The 26259-nt window shown below is 45.3% G+C and overlaps 1 protein-coding gene across 2 annotated transcripts in view; it reads left to right on the top strand.

Annotated features, from left to right (window-relative positions):
- PCNX2 (pecanex 2) overlaps positions 1 to 26259 on the top strand; it is a 296195-nt gene that overhangs the window by 47057 nt on the left and 222879 nt on the right. For both annotated transcript variants that reach the window (XM_046026803.1, XM_046026802.1), the window contains exons 6-9: positions 4913 to 5060; positions 5197 to 5342; positions 7260 to 7353; positions 20161 to 20296. In XM_046026803.1, coding sequence (XP_045882759.1) covers positions 4913 to 5060; positions 5197 to 5342; positions 7260 to 7353; positions 20161 to 20296 — 524 coding nt within the window. The remainder of the gene's footprint in view (positions 1 to 4912; positions 5061 to 5196; positions 5343 to 7259; positions 7354 to 20160; positions 20297 to 26259) is intronic.

The raw sequence follows: 26259 nt of genomic DNA, 5'->3' as shown, positions 1-26259 counted from the left end.
CAGCCTCAGTGGCAAAAGGGTGTTACCAGACTAGAGTTTTTACAAAATCTTTTAACTTTGAATAATGAAGTCTTAGAATATAGGTGAGGTCCGGTGGGGTGAGGTCCAGAGCTGATGACCAAGAAAGAAATCTTGAGACACCTTTGGTGCAAAAGGGTGATTTATTAAAGCAGGGGGACAGGACCCGTGGGCAGAAAGAGCTGCTGCCCGGGGCTGTGAGGGGTGGTCCATTATATACTTGCACGTTGGGGAGGGTAAGGTTAGGGATGGCGTAGGTCTCTGAGGAATTTTGGAAGCAAGGTTTCCAGGACCTCGAGGGGCTAGCTATTGGGAAAAAGGTTATTCTTACCAGTAATAAAACCTTTTCATGAGATCCTATAGTTGTATATCAGTGGGCCATATGCTTGGGAATGATTGTCAACATGAATCATGGAGGATTTAGCGATAAAGTTTCCAAAAGAGTTGTTAGAGTAGACTTCGGGATCCTGGGGGGGGGGGGGGGCGGGTAGGAGTCCATCAGGCTAGGATCGTCCTTTGCCCTTAGCGAAGTGTGAAGGTGTTAAAGTATAAGCTGAGTCCCTAGGGGAATGTCACTCTGCCTGTTTCAAGGGCTTGTCAGTGGGTAAGGAAATTTAATAATTTTCTTCTGCCTCTGTGTCCCACATCATAAATGTCCACGTTCCTGTGATTTTTGAGTACATTTCTGCTTATGTGTCTGGTAAATAGTGTCTCTATTGGGTGCTGGTAGCTGTATCGGCACTTGGCAGCTCCTTTCCTTTGCTGTAGCTCTTAGCCCTTAGTGCTAGAATGGTCCTTTTGCCCCTGGCTGTTCCCTGCTCTCTGGCACAGCCAGAGGCCCTTCTGCCTCCGTGCTGGCACTAACCAGCAGTTTGCTCGTTTCTTTGGCTTCTCCGGTGCTCTGCCGAAAAGATTACTACTCTTGCTAATTGGCCCACCTTTGCTTAAAACTCATTAAGTCTGGGTATTTAACTTATGTAAAGTGAATGTATTCTTCGTTTTACTATGTCTGTATATCTAAGATTTTTAATATAGAGTAAGAAGAACAGGAAAAATTCAGATAAATATTTTAACAAGCCCGGGCAGTGTAAGAAAGCGTTGGTTACTGGGAGATAAAAAATCTTTCTGATACAGGATTTAGGCCTTCATCTTTTATATAAATATTCATGCATCTAGATAGCACCGACAGAACAAGTCCAACAGAACTTTCAACAGTGATGGAAATAGCCCCCATCTGCTTGTCCAGTACAGTAGCCAGTAGCCAGAGGCAGCTTTTAAAAACTTGAAATGGGTATTGTGCAGCTGAGCAACTGAATTTTTAATGGTATTGAATTTAAATAGCCTCTCGTGGCCGCTGGCTGCCGTATTGGATAGCGCTGACCTATACGTTGCGTCTGCCCAGGACACAGTGTGTATGGTGGACAGAGCACAGGCTGCAACACCTCCGAGCCCAGGGCCAGGTTTTGGTTTTGCCACACCAGCTGGGTGAGGTTGGACAACTTACTAAATCCGTCTGAGTCACAATTTCTTCAGTAAAGCAGGAATAAAGATACGTTATAGATGTGCCGTGAGGACCCAACTAGGAAAGTATGTGAAAAGTCCTGCTCCTTGATCAATTTCAGTCTTTTATTCCCAATTTCCCCTCAGGCCATACGTAAGATTTATTGGATTTGTCTACTCAAATTCCTGCTCTTCTTGAATTTTTCAGCCAACCACACTGAATCCAAACAGTATAAACTTGGAAATCGAGGGGTGTGCAAAGAAATAGGGATGCTCTAAGGTTTTCCATGGAAGGAACAGGCTTGATTGTCCAGAGTTTGCAGGTACAGCAGGGAGGGAGGAACTGGCTGGATTATAAGCCTCCTTCAGGAAAGGACAGAGGTTTTTAATTGAAGGAAGAAAGAGAAGGATGTAAGTCTTTTAGTTGTTGGAAGGCAAGAATGAAAGGTGGCAAATTAAACGCTGTTTCCGTGGTGCCTTGTGTCTTTGAGATCGATAATATCTCCCTGCTCCTCGATCACTACATAGTAACTTGCTATGTGTTGTCGTCTAAAAACCCAATTTCAGAATGTGCTTCTAAAACAGCATGACAGTGTTGAGTGATATCAGCAGCCTAGGCGATGTGCCCTCATCTTTCCCCTGCTTGGTAGTGAAAAAATGATTGACCTTCCTTTACACGATTGTAATACACGTGATTTCTCAGCTCTCTCTATGGTATTCTTATATTTCCAACCCTGGTCCTCTCCGCAAAGGGCTTTAAGATTACCTTCAGGCCTTGGGTATATACTAAGGTTCTAGGCTATGAAAAACCACCCTCTTATCAAAAGCCTTTAAAACTGTGTTTTCATTTCATTTTGTTTTGATACACCTTTATTTTACTCTGTGGAAATAAACCAAGACCACTCGAATGAGAAGAAGCAAAGGCAATACATTATTCAGAGCTTGCTATGGGAAGGGAGTCAGCCACTATTCCCCATGTTTTGGCAGAGACTCAAAGGCAGGAAGAGGAGTGGGAAAGCTTTGGAGTGGAGAGAGGGAAGGCTTCAGGTGTGCTCTGACTGGAGGCTGGGGAGCTAGAAGCAGGCTAATTAGAGCATCCTGTGGGATTGGTCATGGGAACGTATTTGGTTTTCTTTGGCTGGAAGCAGGGACAAAAATTGGGGAAGCTCTCAGTAATTAATCAAGTCCTGGCCATTTTGCGCCAATTATTACAGGGGTAATTGTTTGGCTTCCTGGACTGTTTGCTAAAAATAATGATCTGACTTCCTACCAGTCTGACTTAACACATCGTGTGTTGGCTTCCTGGGCTGGGCATCTGGCCACTACCTATTTCATATTCAATCTCTTCTAGAATTTCTGAGAAAATAATCATGAATGTAGGTAGAGATGCTTTTGAAGAATTATCCAAAGTATGGAAGAATGGTAACAACCTAAATTTACGACAATAGGGGTCTAATTCAGTAAATTATCCTGTATCGATGTAATATTACCTAACTACCATTTTTAGATGATATAGAAGAATACCTAATCTCATTAAATATTTATTGTACCTTAACATAATCATTAAATATCTATATTATGACTTATTTTTTAAAAAGCAGAAAAGTATATTTGCCAAAAAAAAAAAAAAAAAAGGCTGGTGTACTACATATCAAATTGGCTCCTGCTTTCAGCATGGTGGGTTTCAAAGTGATTTAAATTTTTTTCTTTTCTGTAGTTTTAAATTACATACAATTCATGTGTACTGTTTTTTATAGGCAGAAAATTCCTGTTAATGTGTTATTTTCAAGGGAAAAATGAACACAAATAGTCCATATGTTGACATATGTGATGTACCCATTTAAGAGAAGGAGAGACTAAAATAGGAGAAAGAGGCATGGACCATTGAGTCCAGCTCCATGCAGTGTGAGGGGGGAGGGTGGTCTGCGATGGCTTTCTGCAGTTACATACGCAATACGATCACTGGCCAAAGCCACTTGTTCTGATAGCACTTTCTCACAAATGTGTTTCTTCAAAACTGTGAAAACTTCGATCTTGACAAGCTGTCAAATGAAAGGCAAACATTTCTCTATCAAAGCAATTCTAATGGTAGTTTCACAGATGTGCTGGGAATGTTTATCTCCAGGACTCACATAGAAACCAGCAGTGTTTCTTCCAAAGTCTGAGGACGAAAACTTTGTTATATAATAATGATGTGATTCATACCTCAGGGTAGCCATCATCATATTACTTGTTGAGGGTCCCGGCGGATCTTGGTGATTTTTGAATGGCATGTCTCGAAAGGGCCTGAGGTTCAAACCACTCACTTGTGTTCTTTAGACAATTTCCTTGGAGGAAGGTAGCTCTTCGGATCTTTGGTCTTGGGAATAGGCGGTCATTGTAACCCTAAAAACGACTGTTGGGGTATATATCCTCAGACAAGGAAGGGCTGACCCCGAGCGGTGGGTTCGGTTGTGTGTAGTGATACAAGCTAAGACTTACTTTGGTTCGTTATTTAAGGAGGATTGTAAAAACTCAAATGACCAATCTGTACCCATTGCTCTTGGCATCCTTATTCACCTTAACAGGGTCTTTTTTTTTTTTTTAAGATTTTATTTATTTATTTGACACACTGAGATCACAAGTAGGCAGAGAGGCAGGCAGAGAGAGAGAGGAGGAAGCAGGCTGTCCGCAGAGCAGAGAGCCCGATGCGGGGCTCCATCCTAGAACTCTGGGATCATGACCTGAGCTGAAGGCAGAGACTTTAACCCACTGAGCCACCCAGGCGCCCCCCTTATTCACCTTAAAATACTCCCAGGGCAAGAAACAGGAGTACGGCCTCACTGTGTCTTCCACGGGGCCAAGTGTGTCATGTAAAGTCAGCGGACTTGAGTGTCTACCTTATGGAGGGACTGAGTCCGCCTTTACCTTGAAAATCTAGACCTGGACAATGAGTGAGAAGGAAGGATCGATACAAGATTTTTTAAAGTGGTAAATGGGACCTTGCTCCAAAATAGCCAAGTTTGCTTATGAAATTGATTTTCCATCTGATGCTGTCCGTTTATGAGCTATGAACCTTTCAAGCCCAAGTAATCTAAATGGGTGATTTTCAACCAGCTAGGCCAGTGGTCCCTGGAGTTGTGTCGAGGGAATCCCAAAATCTGCACATAAAGTAGATGCTGTCCATAGAGGTCTACATAACTTGTCTCCAACATACATACAGTTACGTTTTTCAAATATATTTAGGTATTTCATAATTAGTAAAATTAAAATTGATTGAAACACATTCTGAATTCATCGGAGCTATATAGGTTTTCTGTCTATTCTTGTTTCAGTTTTGGTAACTTATTTCCAAGTGCCTTCTCGTTAATTTCTTATTTAATATTATGTTCACACACAAACCGATATTTTTCAGATAACGGCTCCCATGAGAAAAAGGAGGAAATCCAGGAAAGTGAAAAGCCTAATGGACACAGTTCCAGGCAAGGAAAACTGGACATGCAAAGTCAAGACCACACTAGCACCAGCCCCGCGCTCACCGAGCCTGCCAAGGTCACGACCCTGTGAGCGTAACTTACTTACTTAGCTTCGTGGTGGTGCGAAGCACGCAGCCGCTTCACGTTACTGCTGCTGCTTGTAATGGTTTGTTAAGGATGAGGAGGAGTTCGAATAGTGTTTGAAACTTCTGTATATGTTAAGTTTCCAGGGCAATAGACAGAGACAAATAATCTACCGGGTAACTTCCCAGCAAGATAGTTCTGTCTTGCAAGTCATCAGCGGGCCGGAAACATCTGTGCAAGATGAGATGTCCGTGGACGCTATGCATGTCTTCATTGATGAACATGGTAAGTCTTTAGAGCTCTTTACTAATGAGGAAGAGGGGATCAAGTTGGGGTCTTTCTCAGGCCCACGTGGTCCCTTAGGCTCATGGTTAGACTGTGGAACAGGAAGACTTAGTCCTGTGTTGGCTCATATGTAATAATGTTCTTAGAGCAGAGTGTGTTCCCTCCTGCCTCAGGGCCTTTGCACATAGCAGATCCTTGTGCTAACAATGTGCTATTTGTCCTTCATATCTTAATTCTAAAGACAGTTATTCAAGAAAAAACTTCCCTGGACTCTCCAGACTTAATCAGTTACCTATGCTTTTCAGTCTCTGAACACCTTATCCTTCTCTTTCTTTGATACTATTATAGCTTCTGATTATTTATTGACCTACGATTTGATTAATGATGTTGTCCACCTCACAACTGTGAACTTAGGAAACAATGCCCAGCACCTAGTAAATATTTCTTGGATGTATGTTGAACATCTGACCTTGATATATATTTTTAGTGCCTTGTTATAAAAAGGATTTAAAATAGAAAAAGAAAAAAGGAAGGAAGGAAGGAAGGGAGAAGGAAAAAAGAAAGAAAGAATATTAAGTGGCAAGTTCAAAGTTCTGTAGATAAGGGATATATAGGTCTTTGCTTTTTCAGGATGGGTCTTTTGTTTAAGTCCCTTATAGATCCCTTAATGTTTGTTATTTTACTTGATGAATGATCTAGCTTTGGATCATAAACTAAGAGGTTACCCTATCTGCAGAACAGTAGGTTTAAGGACTGAAGTGTTTTCCCATCTGCAGAAACACAGGGAGTCTTTTACATTATAAAGAACAACATTAACACTTCTATCAAAGCCTCCAGGGAGCTGCGGTTTGTCCTTATTAATGGTTCTCTTGGTGGCGGGAGCCTGCAAGTTGAGGTCCAGTCCTTCCGTCTCAGTTCCAGCTGGTTAATTACACTCCTGTGTCACCTGGAAGATATTCCTAAAACCTCTTCCAGGGGAGACCGCTGACATTTACAAAACGAACTGGTTTTCACACCTCAGTACCCTGAACCTCTTTAGCGGGCTAATTTAACTCTGCAAATTAATTTCATCTCTGGCTTTTCCTCTTACGGGGCTGACACACCAGTCATCTGGGGCTGCCCCAGGGCTCATCGGGAAAATTCTGAGGTGGGGATGGCCTCATGCAGGCCACCAAGCAAATCCACACCTGATAAGCCTTTTTACACACATGTTACAAAAACTCCCCAGTTATGGCTCATGCCAGTCGGACTGACCCATGATGAAACAGCGAACAGAAGAGAATACGGTGGACCCTTGAACAACAGAGTTTGAACTGGGTGGGTCCGCTTGTACAGGGGTTTTTTTGGATAAATTTAGTGCAGGATTGTAAATGTATTTTCTCTTCCTTATGACTTTCCTAATAACATTTTATTTTCTCTGGCTTACCTTATTATAAGAAAATAGTATATAAAACATATAACATTTAAACTGTGTATGAGCTGACTTTATGTTATGGGTAAGGCTTTTGGTCACCAACAGGCAGGCTGTTTGTAGTTAAGTCTTGGGGGAGTCCAAAGTTATATGTGGATTTTCAACAATGTGGGTGGTCGGTGCCTCTGACCCCTAAGTTGTCCCAGGGTCAAATGTATACAAAAGTGAATTAAGAGATAGTGCAAATGAGTAGAAGAAAAGCACTTAAGTCTAGGTAACTGAGGCAAGCTTGTCTAAGCATGTTATTAGACAGGTATGTCAAGAAGATTTTCTTAGTTAAGTTACACATCCTGTGGAAAAAAATAGAAAGAATGGGCCTAGATTACCAACGATTATTATTAAAACAATCTAAAATGAGTTCCCTCTGACTTGACAAAATATAAGCTGAAATGATCAGATATCAATAACTGTCTAATATTCTTTGCTGAAATTTTGTGGTTTTCCAGGGGAAATTAGATCCTGTTACTTAAAGTCTGGCAATCAGAGAGAAGGCCCTTTCCAGCACCCGCCGTCGAATTATGACAGTTTCTCTCATGCTCGGTAGGTGGAGGTTTGGTTTCAGGTTCCAGAGCTGTCGTGTTGTGGGGGACATGCAAATACAGTGAGGATCCTGGTGGCGGTGAAGGTGTTAATCCGTCTGTACGTGTCAAAGCTTTGTGGGTTTCCTGTGTGAGAAAGAAAATCTGATGTTGTAGAAAAATAAAGAATAAACTGACCCGTTTTCATAGTAGCTGCGTCCAGCAATGAATGTAAACTCATAAACATAAACAGGAATCCTACGCAAACCGTAGTGCTCCCTTCAGGGAAGACGGTGTCGCAGCTCGAGAAGTACGCGTTCTTGAATGTGTCCGGAGGAACAGACCAGAAGCGTAGTTAGTGCTCATTCGCACTGGTGAAGCCTGGCTCTCTTGTGGATAGGTGATCTGAGTATGTGTTCTCTTTTCCTTCATTCAGAATGGATTGACTAACTTTCTAAATTATGTTAAGTTGATACCAAATTAGCTTGTGTATGCGGAACATAGCTGGGTTCATGGCAGTGTTGGGCGAGTTGTAGGTCTTACCAGTGGCAGACTGAATTTCATTGTTCATTCTGGACTTTAACTTACTCTCTTTCTTTCTTTCTTTCTTTGAGAGAGTGGGGAGCGCTCACATGTGCCTGAGCAGTGGAGCTGGGGTGCAGGTTGGGAGGAGAGGGGAGGAACCCAAGCAGACTTCCTGCTGAGGGCAGTGCCCACTGGGGCTCAGTCTCATGACCCTGTGATCATGACCTGAGCCAGAAACGAATGCTTAACTGACTGAGCCACCCAGGCACCCCTGGACTTTAAGATTCTTTGAAGATAATCCATGAATATGCCTCTGTTGCTTGCCCTAAGCGTACGTTTCTCATGTACATGTCATTAGACTTGTGTGTGTATTTGAAGACTTATGGGAGTCCTTTGTGGTGTGATTGGAATGCCTTGGGCTTCACACCTGGAGAGTTCAAAGGGAGTTGCAGGAACCTCGATTCCAGATCGTGTGGTCAAAGTTCCCTTCAGGGGTGTGCCCAGGAAATTGAAGGAGGAGCCTCACAAGGGCCTGGAAGAAAGTTCGTCTCTGACCTGGCAGTCTGCTCTCCAGCTGGGATGTTGTGTGCCAGCCTTCCAAGGCGTTCCGTCCTGCAGTCCCTGCTGCCGAAGAAGCTGGGGTCGGCCGTTCTGGCAGATCTGATGGGTGCTGCGGGCAGTGGTTCCCCCAGGCCCCACTGATGCACCTGGGCCGCGACCCTGAGTCACTCCTGTGGGGGAAGGGCATGATCTCCATCACTCACACTCCTTCCACTCATCCTCCGTCTCCCTCCGGTGCCCACACTCCAACCAAAATAGACAGAAAACACAATTCTTCTCCAACCAGAAACATGGCAAGTCTCCAAATGCCCCCTCGAGGAGAGGGAGGTTTGCCCTCCACACCTCGGCCCCAGCCCATGGGACATTTCGTGGCAGTGGCTTCATGGATTTAGGGATCTAAGATGGCAGCTTCCTTAAGCCAAATACTTAATTCTGTGTGAACACAGCTTTGAAAGCTGTCACATTTTTTTTCAATCCTTAGTTGGAAGCTGTAGTGTTTTTAAACTAAATTTAGAACAGTTATCAGGCCCTTATCTATTCCAAAATAAAGTTACAAGACTTTCTTATTTTTATTTTCCTGGATAAATGTGCTTCACTTCCCCGCTCGGTAAGTACTTTAATTGCATTTGCCGGTAATGCCGGTTAGCATAAGGCCACATATCCAGAGCCTGAAAAGACTAAACACGTAGTGTGTGCAAATCAGGATCAGAGAGAATGTCTACAGGGTTTGCAGGAGGCTCTTCCCCCTCAGGCCATGCCTCTCGGGGAGCTGCCCTCTGACTCCCATTCTCCCCTGTGTTCTCCCTTTTTATTAGACTTCCCCGATCTTGCTTGCTTTCATCCCCCCTGCATTTCTTCCCCAGATTCGAGCTCTTTTGTGGCCTGCCCTCATTCCTGGAGCTGCCCGGGTTTCAGTTTGTCCTCCGGGTTCGAGGCCTTTCTGTCCAGCGAGGCTGGGGCTCCGCACAGGTGCCGGGGGCTGCTGCACGTCTGTGCTGAGCAGCCCCACGTAGCCAGGTGGAGAGTCTCAGGTCAGTCTTTCCCAAGCTCTGCCTTTTCCCATGCATACTGCAGTGAGACCCCTTCTTGGTGCGTAAGAGACAATCCGAGTCAAACAGGCCTCATCACTGTGTGGATTTAGGGTCATTCAATGGAAGCATCTTGTAGATGTTTCCAAGGGTGCGGCATCTCTTTCTCTACCGTTCCCCCATTCCTGTGTTTTGATACCACTGTTGGACACACGCTCTGGTGTTGGAAGATGCCTCCTGTAGCCTCAGGCCTGTGTTTGCTTCTCTCGTTCAAGTCCAGTGAGGACACCAGGCCTCTTTACAATAAACCCCTGCGGAGTCCCCTTGAGTCTGATGGGGTCTGGCTGGGCCACGTTCCTGGAGCCCAGTCGCCGAGGCAAGTACGTGACTTAGCTCTACGCTCAGCAGCAGAGCTGGATTGCAGGTTCCACAAACAAAAGCACGGTGGGGTGGCTCTGCAGAGGGAAGTTTGGAGTGAGCTGGACGGAGGCAGGGCAGCAAAAACCAACAGAGGACCCCCGAGGACTCTGTTCCTGGTAAAATTGTTCGATCAGGTTAATTACCGAACTTCGTTGAAGAGAATGATGACAAGCTTTGTAGAAGCAGCTTTGCCCTTAAAGAAAAGCTTTGTATAATGTCCCTCATCATCACTAATATTTCTCGGCTGTGATTGTCCCCACGGAGACTTCTTGGTCAACCACCTCACATGCCAAGTTCTGTCTCTGTCCACCTGCCCTCTCCCCAAGGCACTTTGACAGGACACTGGTTTTTAAGAGCTCCAGGAAGGAATGACACCTAGCCACACTTAGCTTCTCCTGGTCGTGCTTCACAGATAACGTGGGATAATATACATGTTTGCTATCCTGCGGGCAGGCCGGTGTCTGAGATGATCCATGTTCCCAGACAGTCTGTGCTCTGAAATAGGTTCGTCATTTAGAGGGGACTTGGTTATAGGGTGTTGTGGCAATTCAATGGTTCATTTGGGCATAGGAGATGGACCATGCTTCCTGCTTAATGCGTGAGAACCAAACTCAAGTCCCTTCACTTAGCAGAATTATAGCATTGAAGCGGTTCCCTCGGTGGTTCTGGGAAAGTGGTTAAGGGGCCGCCATCTGTTTAACTCATGCAGGAAAAACGGCTCATGTTCTGCAGAGTCAGATGATCTTCGGGATTTAAACTGTTGTCCCACGGGCTCGTGCTGGATACCCCAGCAGTCTCCGAGTCCTCCCCAGATTGGGGGGACAGTGGAAGCTATGCCACCCGTCACCGGAGCCTGCTTGCTTTGGATTCGTAATAAGCCTTGGCTTTCATGGCAGTTCATGATAACATGCTGACTTGGGTATCTTTGAACTGGTTATATGGAGGAAGAACTATTCTAAGTAGGATAAAAGCAAGCAGGCTGTTTCAACTGAAATATTTTATCTTATTTTATTTGTTTTAAAGATTTTATTTATTTGGGAGAGAGGGAACAAAGGCAGGGTGAGGGGCAGAGGGAGAAGCAGACTCTCCGCTGAGCAGGGAGCCCGATGGAGGACTCAATCCTGGGACTCCAAGATCACGACTGAAGCCGAAGGCAGACACTTAACCAACTGAGCCACCCAGGGGCCCTCAACTACAATACTTTAACCCCCATGTTGACACACCACTGTGTGAGGGGTGTGCATGGGAGAGAGCAGCCTCTCTGTCTCTGAGGTAAAGAACGGTGCCAGAGCCGAAGGCAGCTGATCACGTGCAAGGCCACAGGTTCGGATTTTCCCATGTAGAAGGGCCAGGTCCCTCCCACCTTGCACCTGTGTTCCAGCACACCTCTTCTTGCGTGTTACGGCCGTTCCTGGCCCCGAAGGAAGCATTTCCCTGCGGTAATTCTGGTCGTGGCGGCCACCACTTGTTAAACATGTGTCAGGTGCGAAGCACTTGGCTGAGTCACGAATCACCCGATCTCACCTGCGCGACAGAACGGAGGACGGCGATATTCGCTCCATGTCACAGCCCAGGAAGTAGGACCATCTAAAAACATGCTCGGCCTCAGGGGCTGGTTCGTGGCCCCTGGATGCCGAAATCTCCCTCCCTGATCCTCTCCACCAGCGGTGGCCACAGACTCAGAGCTCTGTGGCTGCCAGGCAGGGAGAATAAACAGGGGAAGCCGGCCGGTGGCAGGGGTAGGCATAGTGGCCATGGCGGTCCCCGGGAGGGCGTTTATCCTGTCTGCCGGGCTGCTGCTGCTTCTCCTCCGTCTGCCTAGGCCTGATCCGGAAAGCCTGGCCGGACCAGATTTTCTAGCAATTTCTGCAGGGGCCAGAATTATATGTAAAATCTGTTTTGTTTCACATTATCAGTTTTAATTTTTGGGGTGGAGGAAATACCACAGGCCACAGATGATATGTGTGGTTGGCTGCGGCCTGAGGATTCCTGGTTGTCCCTCCCGCTCTGAAGCCCAGGCGTTCACCCTGCACCCTGTGTCCTCCTGGGGAGCCGCCTTCCTGCAGAAACATGTCCCATGGGGATGCTCTTACATGGCCCCCAGTGCGTGTCTGGGCAGGGGTGCAGCGAGCCCACTCCTCCACACCCCTGCGCGGCCCTGTGCCTCATCTCCGCTCTGCGAAGCCCACACGAGCCGACTCCCAGCCCTTCCTCTCTAAGCATCTGCTCTTCCTCAAAGGCCCTTCTCTGTACCTGGCATTTGGAGTAATCATCTCTCAGAGCACAGATGACACTCTGCCTCCTTATGCTTCTTTATCTGATCAGTCCCTACCGTGAAAATAAAGCGACTTTTCCATGCCGCCGTTAGAGGAGGACTTACCACGTTCCCTCTGGCATTTCATCCGTTTGGGTCGGACTCCCGTCTGCCCCGGCGGAAGCTGCCTGGAGAGAAGTGCGCCGTCAGAGCCCCACGCAGCCCTCTGCAGACAGGTGTTCCCTAACTACTGAACCGAATCAAATCCAATCACTGCACAGGACGCAGGCAGGCCTGTGGGTGCTCCGGACCGGGTGCTGACTGGCGGTGCAGTTAGGGGAGCCGGCCAGAAGTGGAACGGGAGGAGCGGAGTCGGCCACAGGGGCCATGAGACCGGTCAGGCGGCTCACACTTTGTTCTCCTGGTGGCAAGAGCACTCTGACCCCTTTGTAAACAGAAACAGTCCCACCAACGTGGCACTGATTATCAAGACAGCATCATCAGAAGACTCCGTAACCTTGCGAAGGTCAGAATGCAGGAGCCAGGAGCACCAGCGGCTCGCCTGGTCATTTGAATACAGAATCTGATCTTTTTTTTAAAGTGGGGAAATGGAACCCCCAAACCCTCAAACTAAAACTAAAAACCCCACAGAACCCAAACAAACCTGCAAAATGCTGTTTAAACCCACGGCTCATAGAAATCAGAGATTGGAGCTGAGATTAGATGCTCCCGTCTTATATTCCGTTCAGTTGTGAGGTGGTTGCTCTCTGCGTCCACGTGGAAGGGGGCTGTGGTGGGACGTGGGCTGTGATGGGACATCAGGATCCAGAGTGGCCCAGAGCAGGCAGATGAGCGTCAGTCGTAGGCGGATTGAGGTTTCAGTTCCAGCATTCATGAACTTCTTGGTTGACATTGAGCAACTCATTTAACACTCTTAGGTATTAATATCCTAATCCATAAATGGAAATAATGTAGTAATCACTGCAGTGGCATTACAAGTTAAATATAATAGATGTTACAGTGTTTCGGACAGTATCCACCGTAAGGACCTTGTTGTTATCTGCAAACACAAGCGGTGGGCCAGGGGCTCACGTTCACTACTGGCCTTGTAGAGCTCAGCATCCTGACTTTACCTGGATGGGAGCCTTCCCTCTTGGGCTTTTTTGAGTTATTTTATGAGATTTGCAGGTGGCTCAGTACTTTGTGCTCTCTCTGTCAACCCATCGTATTCCAACATTTGGAACTCTGTCGTAATTCCGAATAGGTGCTTCAATATTGTATCTCTGGCTTCTCATGCCATTAAATGTTGAGTGCTCCCACTGTAGTAAATACAAACTTTGATTTTGAACTTGGAAGGATTCCTAGTTGGGGCTGTTGCTAAGCCATTCAGCCATAGAAGATATTGGAAAAGCAGTTTTTTCCCTGTGAGGCAACTTCAGTGACTGGGATTGCCTCCAACTAGGCCATTAAACCACCGATTCTTATTATTGGCAAGCTGGCCGTTCCTCTCTGCCATTGTTCAGTTCAGTTGCCGTGTGACAGTTTTATATCCTTGACTCTCAAGCATGAATAGGGAATTGTTTACAGTGTAACTTCCATGTCTCTTTGGGGATTCCTGGAGGAAACCAGGAGAGGAAACAAATTTCCCTCCTTGCTCTCACTGTCATTGTGGGAACCAGTGCATTTCTCATTAACTGCCAAAGAAACATAAGCAGCATTTTCCAGTTGCACAGTAACTGTCCTTAAGGCCGTTTGGTAACGCTAACAGAGTTCTGCTTTCCCCGGATCCTAGAATGAAGGAGCTATGGCTTCAGTGGCAGCATTTGGAATCGCTACTTGAAGAAACTTGCAGAGGATAAATTCATTACCCTGCACATAGGACCGATTCAGTAGCTAAGAGCCCCAAAATGAGCTAATCTACCTAGAAAGCTGTAGTCTACCCAGAAAAATCAAAGTTAATGTAGGCTCTCTGTTTGGAAAGTGTGTCTTGTATCTAAAAGGTTCCTTGCAGACTGGGCCTTTGTCTACTTCCCCTGTAGGTCTTACAATTAAAGCTTGATAGTTTCTTCTCTTTGTTCAGCAAAGATGCATGTCTCTTTTGTCTAAAAATTCTCCCAAGTAACATAGCAGAGCTTTCTTCTGTGAGAGATATATAACCGTGCTTCAGTATTAATCTGGCTTTTCCAGTGTCGTAAACGATTCAATGAAAATGCATACAAAAATGCTTATTGTTTGCCCTCCAGTGAAATCTGGTGGGAAGACATAGTATTTACACTTATTTTGAACATCCATTATTCAAAAAAGTAGGCACAGTAGTCTGCTGAACGGAAGACTCATTCTGGAGAATCTAGTTTAGATTTTATTTATTTATTTGAGAGAGAGAGGACGTGCCTGTGCACACAGGAGGAAAGGGGCGGCAGGGGAAGTAGAGGGACAGGCTGACTCTGAGCGGAGCGCTGGGCTCCATCCCGTGACCCTGAGACCAGGACCTGAGCCTAAGCCAAGGTCTGATGCATAACTGACTGAGCCACCCAGATGCTACTGGGACATCCTAGTTTATAGGATTTTTACTGGGAGATTTTTGTACCTCAGCTTGTTTTTTATTGAAAACATAGAGTAGGTTGGGTAATAGTGCAGTGATTTATCTGGATTCACTTGCTTTTGGCTTTCATTTGCTTTTGAATCCTTGTAGTACCTATCAAAGCAGATATTTTTCTGGTTATAGACTAGGCTTATTTTGGGCACTGCTAAGTCTAAGTACCCATTGAGTACTATGCTCCAAAGATGGATCAAAGTCCTGCACTTACTCTCTGTCACCTCTTTAGAATTCTTACTCTTGTTGACATTACCAGGCTTTCTGCCCCTTATCTCAGTAAAAATTTCCTTTTCATTGGGATCAGCTCTCAGGAAAGCCTTTTCAAGCCACAATGATATGCCTCTGGTTCCCAAAGAAGTCAAGTAGCCGAAAGCTGTCAAAAATAATCCTCTCTTTTAGAATTCCCCCCTCCCCCACTTTTTCTTTAGTCAGAAGAAATAGTGACCCCCTGGTTTGGACTAGTTGAACTAGAGTACAGGGTATTGAAGTTAGTCAATTACGTCTTCAAAATGTGGGAAAAATGTGAATTCTCCCCATATTGGATCTGCTCAGTTCTGTGTCCCATTCAGGTGTAAGTTGAGAAGGGAAACTCTAGTTATAAGTGTTTCAGAGCTTGCATACAGTCTCATTACTATGTTGACTTGCAAAGTGGAGAGTTATGTGTGTACCGCTTTAAATTAAAAAAAAAAAAAACTTTTGGGAGATCTGGGTGCTTTTGATCACACAGAGGTGGGAGTGATCTGGAAAACATCCAGGGGTTTGTCTTTGAAGAGTTTCTGCCATTCCAAATGTCTGTGCCCTCCCTTACTCACTCTCTGATCCTTCCACTCTGATCCTTATTTCAGTGTCTTGGACACAGGAGAGAGAGATTAAGTTTTCATCCAGGCACAGAATCACAAGGATGGAAGGTTTGCGAGGTTGATTCTAGAAAGACTTCTGAGGCCCCTTCTCTGCCTCCCTGGGAAGAAGGCCACCCCGGCCTTGGACTTCTGTTTTGGTGGCCATACCCCAGACTGCCACACGGTGGCAGCAGACCCCAGCTTGAAGGCCCTGTCCCGGTCTTGCCTCGTGCTTGGCTGCACAGGTGAATTTTTACCCTTGAGTTGTTTGCAGACTTTAAACCTAGAACCCCTGTTAAAATTCATTAATAAAGGTTATCATTTTCAAAGCATTGTTGCTTTACTTAAATATCCTACATATTGAACATGTTGCTTGCTGTGACTTGCATTTTTAGAATGCCCCCCCCCCCCCCGGGGCGGTTTGTTCCGGGGTCCCCCAAGGAAGCCTGAAAAACAAGAGGGACGGACAGAAAGAGAGGCTCTCCTTCTCTAGAGGATGGGCCACAGTTTTGGAGATCTTGGGATAAAGAAGAATTTCAGGACTCCCCCCCCCCCCACATTAATGGGAAAATACAGAAGAAGCACATGTATTTTGATTGTTAGTTGTAGAAGCCTAGACGAATGGACTGAAACCTGGTTGGGGGAGGGGTTCAATATGTGGAACACTGTCGCCATCGATCTGAGGCCCAGCTCTGCCCATACGAGAGTCACCGTCCTGGCCCAGACCAGCTTCCAGCTCCTGGTCCCTCTTTATTTCCTTCTAGCATCTGCTTTTATCTAGCAGCTTCTCTCATTAGCCACTGTTTCTGCTCCTGTTCTGAGCTCGGTCCAGTTTCCATGTGATCAGTGCCATCGCCCTGAACCAAACGAGTTTACCAGAGATGAACCAGGGAGCGGGTAATCAAGACCAAATATGCAAGTGTTGTTCTGCAGTAGTTCTGAGTGCATTTTTTACTACAGGGTTACTCCTTTAGGGAAGGGCCGGTCTCTTAAAACTCAGCCCTTTCCCATTACATTTATTAATGCAAGGGGAAATCTCTGGCCTTAAGTTAGTAAAATAGAGACTTTTGATTTTTTATGTATTTACTTTATTTTTATTTTTTAAAAGATTTATTGGGGGGGAGGGAGGAGAGGAGCACAAGTGGGAGGGATAGAGGGAAAGAGAGAGAATCTCCAGCAGTCTCCACACTGAGTGCAGAGCCTGACATGGGGCTGGACCCCACAGCCCGATCACGACCTGAGCCGAAACCAAGATTCAGACGCCCAACTAACTGCACCACCCAGGTGCCCCAGACAGAGACTTTTTAGATCATTGTGCAGCTCACAGTGCACATCTAGGAGAGGGAAAACAAGCAGCAGGTGGTCTGAGAAGAGCTGTCCAAGACAGACAGGCATTCTTTAAAGGCTGGTGGGCAGACTTGCGTCCACTGCATGACTTTTGTGACATCACTGCCTCTTTGGTTCTTGAGTGGGCCAGCTGGTGCATGGGGATTGCAGCTGCATTAGGACCTCAAGAACATCTAAGCGGGGGGCTCTCTTCTGGTCGAGCAGTGCTAACTATAACATTAAACTGTTTCCTGCTGGCCAAGTAGGAAGCCACTGCAGGCTTTCTGATTCGGACCTACAGGTCCTGAAGCTAGGGCAAAGCTAGGCTTTCTTAATATCATCATACTCTGTTTCAAATATGCAACTTTCATGAAAGAGGATAATTAAGTGAGAACTTAAAAAGCTAACTTAATAAGCTGAAGTTTGGGGGGCGCCTGGGTGGCTCAGTGGGTTAAAGCCTCTGCCTTTCGCTCAGGTCATGATCCCAGGGTCCTGGGATCGAGCCCCGCATCGGGCTCTCTGCTTGGCAGGGAGTCTGCTTCCTCCTCTCTCTCTCTCTCTGCCTGCCTCTCTCCCTAGTTGTGATCTCTATCTGTCAAATAAATAAAATAAAATCTTGAAAAAAAATAAGCTGAAGTTTGGGTCTCTTTTTATAAAATGAATAGGGTTAGGTGTAAGTTGAATGCATGACGCTGTCTCCTCTTCGAAGCAACAAGAATTCATGTGTGTGTATGAAAGGCAGAGGGATCATGTCATGTCGCTCTTTCATATGAAAATAAACAAAGTTGGGTCCTATGTCAATAGAAGGAAATAAAACAGTAAGGTAGGATTGTTAATTGTCTGCTATAGGGGAGACAACGTTTGGTGGTTATGTACCTCGTCTCTTTGGATTCTCACGACCCCTAAGCGGGAGATATCATCCCTGTTTTCCAGGTGAGGATTTGAGCTACCAAATGCTTATAGTCACAATGATTAGGAGACCAATATTTCAAGCCACGTTTTGTTTCATTCTAGAACTTACCCAAAAGATTTTGAAAAGAAACCAAACCCTAGATTTTTACATGGGACTTTTAAATGGCCTCAACAAGAAAATGAAGTTATTTATTGTTATTATTATTTTACTATCAGACACATGCCAAGTAATACGCAGATGGTAACTGAGGGGTGTTAACACCTCCTTCCTGTCATGTTTCCTGGCAGGAAGCACCTGCGGGGGAGGCTGGCTCTAACAGCTGTCTGTTACACCTCACACTAGCCACTTCTTGGTTTATTTCGGTTGGCAATAGAGGGCGCTATTCACTTTCCAGATCTTTCTCCCAGACGCACACATTGCCAGCCCAGGCCTGCCTGTTTCTAGTCATCCCTTACATTATTGATGTGACGTCAGACTGATCTTTCGGTTTTAGTGACGTGCTCGCGTTTGCCGAGATGCAGATTTCCCTGAATCTGATCGGGCACTTTCAGCCCTGTTATATTTAGCGACGGAACAACAGAATTATAGGACGCCGTGGTTTCTGCACAAAGCAAAAAAGTTTGAATGAACCATTGCCTTTATAAATCTGGCTGGTTCTTTTCTCTGTTAGTAAAAGATGTTACACCCAGACCACAGAGAGGAAGCAAAGGCATTATCAATGGGACAGTTGGCCAGATAACGGAAGGATAGGATTCTTAAGTTTGCAAACTCAGTGTACTTCTTGATCTGCTTCCTAAATCCTGTCTTTGACATACAAGGTTTCCTGAATGGTTCTTTACAGGGACACCCTTACCAAATGGATTATCAAATGGTATGAGTTATGCCTGAAAAATGTAGAGAAGCGTGTATGTGTGCACGCTTGTGCTTATAGTGGGACTATTTTGAACACTGTTCTGATGGGATGAATATTTATGTGTTTGTGAATGCAGCCGTAAGGAGTAAGGAGAAAGATAGATCCAAAAACCTGTCACAGACTTTATAATGAAATGTGAGGTAGAAATCAGAAAGGCATTATGTTAGCGGAGCATCGACGTTCTTGAGGTAGTTCCAGCTGCAAGTTTCATAAGACCCAAAATCACAGTGGGTTAGATAGCAAGTCCAAAGTTATGATCGGTGGAGGTTGGTGAATTCAGAAACTTCAATATTGTCATCAGGAAGTGAGTATTCTCGGCTCTGCTGTCCTCAGGCTTTTTCCTCATGCTGACAGTGTGGCTGCCGCAGCCCTGAATGTTTCTTACTCATGTAGCGTCTAAATCCCAGAGTAAGAGAGTGTCTCACTTTTGTGATCTTCTAAGAAATAGAAAAACTAATGCATGGGCTCCCTGATATGCTCAGCCACCTCCCCTTTGCGCCACAGTGGCCTTTTAGGATACGTTCTCCCTTCTCGAATCTAGGCACTGGTCCAGGGTAAATGGGGTTAGAGTGATGCCCATAAAATGACCAGGGTTGATCTCCAGGACTAGAGGGGGATCCTGTGTCTCTTCTGAAGCCATAGTCTTGGATGAGTGAATAAAATTGAAGTTATGTTAGCAGGAATTCCATTAGAAATGACTGTAGGGTAGGCAGTCAGGATTGCCCCCTCAAGGTGATTGGCACCCTGCTAGAAAAGCCGGTGGAGAAGTGTGTCCTAGTTTTTGCTTTCTGAGCCAAAAGAAAGACGCCAGGCTTGAGATTTCTGGAAGAGTTTTATTAATTTACATCCTGCCAACCTATATGTGATTAAAGACAATACAACTATTTAATATAGATTACAACTAATTTAGTAGTGTCCTCTTTTCCAATTACCTGAGGCATTTCTTGAACCCCCTGTGCACTTTCTTTGCTTTGGGGGGGGTGAAGAGGGAATGCGGAGTGTGTTGGGGGTTGGGGGGAGGTAACAGAGATGGTAGATAGTCAGCATTTCCTCCTGATCGCTGCCTTTGAATTATCTAGGCTACTGTTTATTGTTTCCACAGACTGGGAAGCTAGAAACTATTGCTTCCACCTTCCCATCCACGAACTGTGTAGAAAATTAAGGTGGTCATTTCTAGAACACCAGGGATCTACCTACCTATCCCCATACGCGGCAACTCTGGGCAGCCTGCATAACTTGAATGTGTGCAGGGCGATCGTCCTTCTGCCCGCAGATAGCGTCGCATCAAAATGTCAGCCCTTCCCTGGGCATGTAAGGGGGTAATGGTTGCAAAAGGCTTAGCCGCTCCCTGCAGTGGGGATCCCCAGTGTCCTTGTGTTTGTGGGTAATGAGCAAATGACGCCCATGTTCCCACAATCCCACATAACCAGAGCTTGTCTTTCGCTGCTCCCCAGAGAGATGCAGGTGAGCTCGTCCAGCACTACCACATCTGAGAGTCAGGACCCTTCTTCTGGGGACCCAGCAGTCAGCGCACTTCAACAACAGCTGCTACTCATGGTGGCTCGGAGGACCCAGTCTGAAACCCCACGGGTACGTTCTAGCCGCACTGGGAATGTTCCAGAAGCAGAGATCTTGAAACCGGTTTTGTGGTCAGATTGCCTGACAGAATCAGTCAGGTCCTACCCTGAAGTCCACGCCGTGGCTGGGTTGTGGCTATCTCACCGCATGGTAGCCTATGGAATAAAAGCGGGAAAGATACCGTTTACATGACCGGTATCCTTCATTGACACGAACAGGATTGTCACTGTCTTACTGCTTTTCCAAGCACATTAGAAATTCACACACATCGTTCTTTGGTTGTCAAGATGCATAGATCCCACAGGGGCTTCCTTAGTTGGCATGGCTTTTGCTCACCATGGTTGGAAAATAATCTGGATTTTTAAAATTAATTTATGACAACCTTCTATACTAAACATTCAGAGATTCTTAAAGAGGATCTTGACTTGAAGAGAGATTTCATTCTTAGAGCAAATGGCATTATTATCAAGGGGCTTAAAAGATGAAGGCTTCCATTATTTTACCGAGAGGTGACTTACTGATGTTCATTCATTTACTCAGCACACCTTTATGAAGATGACTCTGGGAGAGGCAGAGCAAACGCTTCAAGACACAACACGTAGGAGTCCCATTGTGAAGAAACAAATTAAAAACACAAATTTGAAAAGGAAACCATCAGAAAATGGACAGTGACCAAAATTATTAGGATGGGCAATGATGGAGATCAAATAATATGTTATTTAAAAGAATTTTGAAGTCAGGCTTAGGACTTGGAGCATGACCCTTATAGGAAATCTTGAAGGTTAGGTGATTTTTCTCTTGGATTTACCACCTAAGGAAACCAGTGCAGAAGGCCCTGGTGTTGGGGCACTGGCTGGACTCATCCCAGCCCGATGTTCCTTTCACTTTATCCATTGGCCACTACTGGGATTTCCAGTTCTGCTCACGTCCCCCCAGCAGCTTCCACCATGATGTCTCATGAGCCCACTTCTGACAACCAGACAGAGGCCCTTTCAACTCCCCCTTCCCAGCACTGGGCTTGGCAGCTCTTGGGAAGGGCACGTGATGACACAGGCCTACTCCCTGTGCTGCGTCCTCTTCACTCCTCTGCCTCTGCCCGCAGGAGCTTTTCCAGACACTTCTGCCCTCTGCAGGAGGCCTACGACTTAAACCCACCTGTGTGCGTTCTGACGGTGAGGGCCCTGTAGGCCTGGCCACTTGCTCTCCTCCGCATCACAGGCCCTCCTGTATGTTTTAGCTTTTATTAGGTTCAGTTCATGCTCCAAGTCCCAAGTCTGACTTTAAGATTCTTTAAAGTAACATATCATTTGTTCTCCATTATTGTTCATCCTAATTATTTTGGTCATTGTCCATTTTCCTGATGGTTTCCTTTTCAAATTTGTGGTTTTAATTTGTTTCTTCACAGTGGGACCCATACGTGTTGTTGTGTTTAGCTGTGCAGGTGGCTTCGGCCTTACCAGTGAGCACTGTCTGAGCTCTGCATTCTGCTGGGTTCCCCTAAACGAGACTGCAGAAGGAAAGGAGGCTTTAGCATCCCACACTCCTCCTCCTAGAGCAGGGCCTCAGGGAAAGTGACCTGACCTCTCAGAGGCTCGGTTCCTCACGTTTTAAATTGGGATAATAGCATTTATGAGGAAGAGATCTTGTAAGGTTATGAGGATTAGAGATCACATATGGCAAAATTATGCCATAGAACCAGTGATAATGATTAACATCATCAAAAAAAAATTTTTTTAAGAGAGAGAGAACGTTTGAGTGGGGAGAGGGTAGGGACAGAGAGACAGAGGAACAGAGGTGATCTCAGGCAGGTCCACGCCCAGCAAAGGGCCCAACTCGGGACTCCATCTCATGACCTAAAGAAGTCAAGAGTTGGATGCTTAACCGATTAAGCAACCCAGGTGCCCCCAAATTCTTATTAGTTATATAGAGCTCTTGAAGGAAGAAGGAATGAATGAAGCTCATTCATTATTTTGAATGGTAGAACTTTCAGGTAGCTTAGGGGAGAGGGATGGACATTCACATTCTTAAATATTTTAATATTACCAAAAAAAATTTCTGAAATGTACCACACACACACACACAGACACATACACGCTTGCCTACCTTCTTAAGCTGAATATGCTAATCATCATTTAAATTGTTACAGATAATTCAGATTCATGAAAGGAGCCTTGCATATTATGCTATAAATACAGATCCTTACGGGGAGTGTGAACAATGCATTTATCTTATCTCTTCAAAAGAACTTGTGTTCACCTTAAGCCCTGTCACTATGTTTGCTAATCTCTTTTTTGAAATAGTAGAATGAAATGTGCGAGCCTAGCCCACTGGGCAATGTGACCTGGTGGTTCTTCGCTAAGGCTTAATTAGTGAATCAGAGACCAAACATTTAGCTCTGAGGTTCCTTGTTAGCCAAGGCGAACAATGAAACTCCGTCAACCTGATTTTCTCGTCCAGGGAGTTAAATTATGGGCTGATTTGTACCTCAGAATGGGGCTGTATTTGGAGAGAGGATGTTTAAAGAGGTAATTAAGTTAAAAAGAAGCTATTAGGGTTGGCCCTAATCCAATAGGGCTGGTATCCCTCTAAGAAGAGGGGAATCCAGGTGCAGGTCCACACGGGGAAAGACCACGTGAGGACACAGAGAAGACGGCCGTTGACAAGCAAAGGAGAAAGGCCTTAGAAGACTCAGACTTCTGCCTTCAGAATATTTCTTTTGTGTCAACCCACCCACTCCGAAACTAATAGAGAAGTCAAATCATTTTTCTTTGCCTTAACTTCTGAGATTTTTTTTAGACAAGGATTTTTATTTAAGGAGCAATAAATAGCACAGTTTACTAGAATCTTTAGTAAGTTTGCAAACACTATAGATGTGAATATTCGTGGGATTTTGTTTTCATATGAACTTCCCTAACAGCAAAGGGTATAATATTAAACCTCAACTTAAGGACAGTATTTTTCTTCTAATTCCGAAGAATGCTGTCATCTTTGCCGTTGCTTACCCTTGACCTATTTTTCCATCCGACCTGAATTCCCACATCAGAAAGCAGTAAACTGTGGTAGCCCTGGTACTCTTTGTCTATGGGACATACCGGAAATATTATAAACCACATAAATTCCTTGTCATTAGCCGAAGATGGTCTTCTGGCTGACTAGACACAATTTCAGCTACGGTCTCTTTCACGTTGGAATAGAATCCCAGACACAAGCAGCACTTACCGTCTCAACTTTCCTGCAACAGTACAGCCCATCCATCCTGTATATGGCCGTCCTGGATCCTGCCTTCATGATGGATCAGCTGTCCCTTGAAATGCCATTTGCATTAATATTTTATAATCTGAGTAATGACTTGATGTTCCGTGGCTGGGTCAGAGCATTAGCATCTGGGAACAAAGGTGGTAAAATGGGCCTCCTTGGAGAGCTCTGCTGTGGTGCCCAGTGAAGCCCCTGATGCAAGCCAGGCATTCTGACCCCAGTGACTTCCACTGAATTGAGAAAAAGTCTGCCCGAGGCTAACCTTCCGCTGTCGAAGTCAAGGAGAAGCGGGTGCAACCTGTCAAAGGCGGCACCTCCCCCTCCCTTCATGGATGCTCTTCTCTATTGTTCTCATCCCTTTTCTGGTCTTGGCCCTCCTTACCCGTCTCCTGTGCCTTATGTGTGTCAGCCTACAGGAAATCACAGCCCATCTTAAAGCTGTTTTGGAAAAGTACAGAGCCCAAGCAAACGGGTGAAAGTCCAGGTTAGAATGATGGAGCCCTTCCACCTCTGGGTGTACATCGGAAGAATGTAAAGCGGAGATCCGCAGATATCTCTGCAGAAGAATCCAGCAGATGTCTACATGCCCATGGTCGTAGCAGCATTTTGTGCAGTAGCCAAGGGGTGGGAGCAACCCAGTGTCCGCAGACCGGTGAATGCGGGGACAGAATGGGGGGCATCCTTACAATGGGGTGTTCAGCCTTAAAAAGGAAGGACGTCTGACACCTGCTGCAGCATGGATGAAGCTTGAGGCCGTTATGCCAAATGAAATAAGTCAGCCACAAAAATACAAGTACTCTATGATTCCCCTTACAGGAGGTACCTAGATTCGTCAAAACATAGAGACAGAAGGTAGAGAGGTGGTTGCCAGGGGCTGGGGACAGAAGGGAGAGTTAGTATTTCCTGGAGACCAGAGTTTCAGTTTGGGGAGATGAAGACGTTCTAGAGATCTGTAGTACAACAGTATGGATATGGTTAACAGTACTGAACTGTACACTGACAAGTGGTTAAGATGGTAAATTCTGTCTTGTTTTTTTAAGCACAGTGGCAAAAAAAGAAATACAGATTAGACATAGAAGATCTGCAGAGGGCTGGGGCACCTAGAGAAGTCTCACCGATAGTAGAAGAAGCGACAAGCAATGGCCAACAGCAAAGAGGAACATGGGGGCTTTGTCCTTTTTTTTTTTTTAAATTCAATTTAGTTAACTTATACTGTATTGTTTTGTTAGTTTCAGGGGTAGAATTTAGTGATTCATCATTGCATAGAACACCCAGTGCTCATTAGATCATGTGCCCTCCTTCATGCCCATCCCCCAGCGACCCCACCCCCACCCACCTCCCCTCTGGCAACCCACAGTTTGTTTCCTAGAGTCAACAGTCTCTTATGGTTTGTCTCCCTCTCTGATTTCATCTTATTATTTTTCCCTTCCTTCCCTTATGTTCCTCTGTTTTATTTCTTAAACTCCACTTATGAGTGAAATCATATGATAATTGTCTTTCTCTGACTTATTTCACATAATATCCTCTAGTTCCATCCACATCATTGCAAATGGCAAGATTTCATTCTTTTGATGGCTGAGTAATACTCCATTGTGTGTGTGTGTGTGTGTGTGTGTGTGTGTGTGTACACCACATCTTCCTTATCTGTCAGTGGATATCTGGGTTCTTTCCATCCTTTGGCTGTTGTGGACATTGCTGCTATAAATATTGAGGTGCATGTGGGGGGCTTCATTTTTTAACGGCCTCTGTGCCCAGAGAATGGCAGAAAGAGCACAGTGTGGGAAGTCTAACAGGAGTCTCTCTACTTAATCTGTGACTTCGAGAAGCCACATCCTCTTCTTAGGATGAACTAACCGCACTCAGTGCCATCCCCACTAAGGGGCTGCCCAGAGCTTCCTGCCTCACACCTCAGGGTGGATTCGCAGCCCTTCTCCATCCTGGATCACATGGGTGGTCCAAGCACCTCACACAAAGACTTTATTTTAAAATGGTGCCAGGCTGGTATTGCATTCTAGTGCCTAGCAGAGACAAAGGTTAAGTTTTAAACTGGAAGAACAGAGCTTCAATATTGCTGTCAAAGAATTCCTACTAATAAGGATCCAAGGAAAAGTGAATAGTTATAAAATATACCAGAAATAAGAGCCAACAATGCCAAACAGAAAGCAGAAACGGACTTGAAAAGGATTTAGAAATGATAATGATTAGATTCAGAATATGGACTAAGTATGTCTTAGAGATAAAAGAAGAGCTTAAAAGTCTGAGTAAGAAGCAAAAGGCCATGTAATGACCAAGCAGATCTGGTAAGAGCACTGGATACTAGAAATGAGCAATATAATAATAAAAATGAAACGGTAAGGGATTCAACAGATTTGATACATAAGAGCAGAGACAGATTTGAATAAATTATTTAGCTGTAGCCCAGAGAGATGGAGAGGAAAAGAGGGAAGACGGTTAATAAACATGGAGGTCTGGGCCAGAAGGGCTATCGTACTCCTTGCCGGATTCCAGAGGAGAGGAGGGAAGGGCAACATAGCAGAAACAATTTAAAATTTGCAGCTTAAGATAACTGGTGAAGAAGGATGAACATTTTATTTTTTATTTCTTTTAAAGATTTTTTATTTATTTGAGAGAGAGAAAGAGAGAGAGCGAGTATGAGCACGGGGAGGGGCAGAGGGAGGAGAAGCAGGGTCCCCGCTGAGCAGGGAGCAACTTGGGGCTCG

Source organism: Meles meles, chromosome 13, assembly GCF_922984935.1.
Source record: "Meles meles chromosome 13, mMelMel3.1 paternal haplotype, whole genome shotgun sequence".
Classification (NCBI taxonomy): Eukaryota; Metazoa; Chordata; class Mammalia; order Carnivora; family Mustelidae; genus Meles; species Meles meles.
The sequence above is the reverse complement of the archived record's forward strand: the minus strand, read 5'-3'. Positions and strand labels throughout refer to the sequence as shown.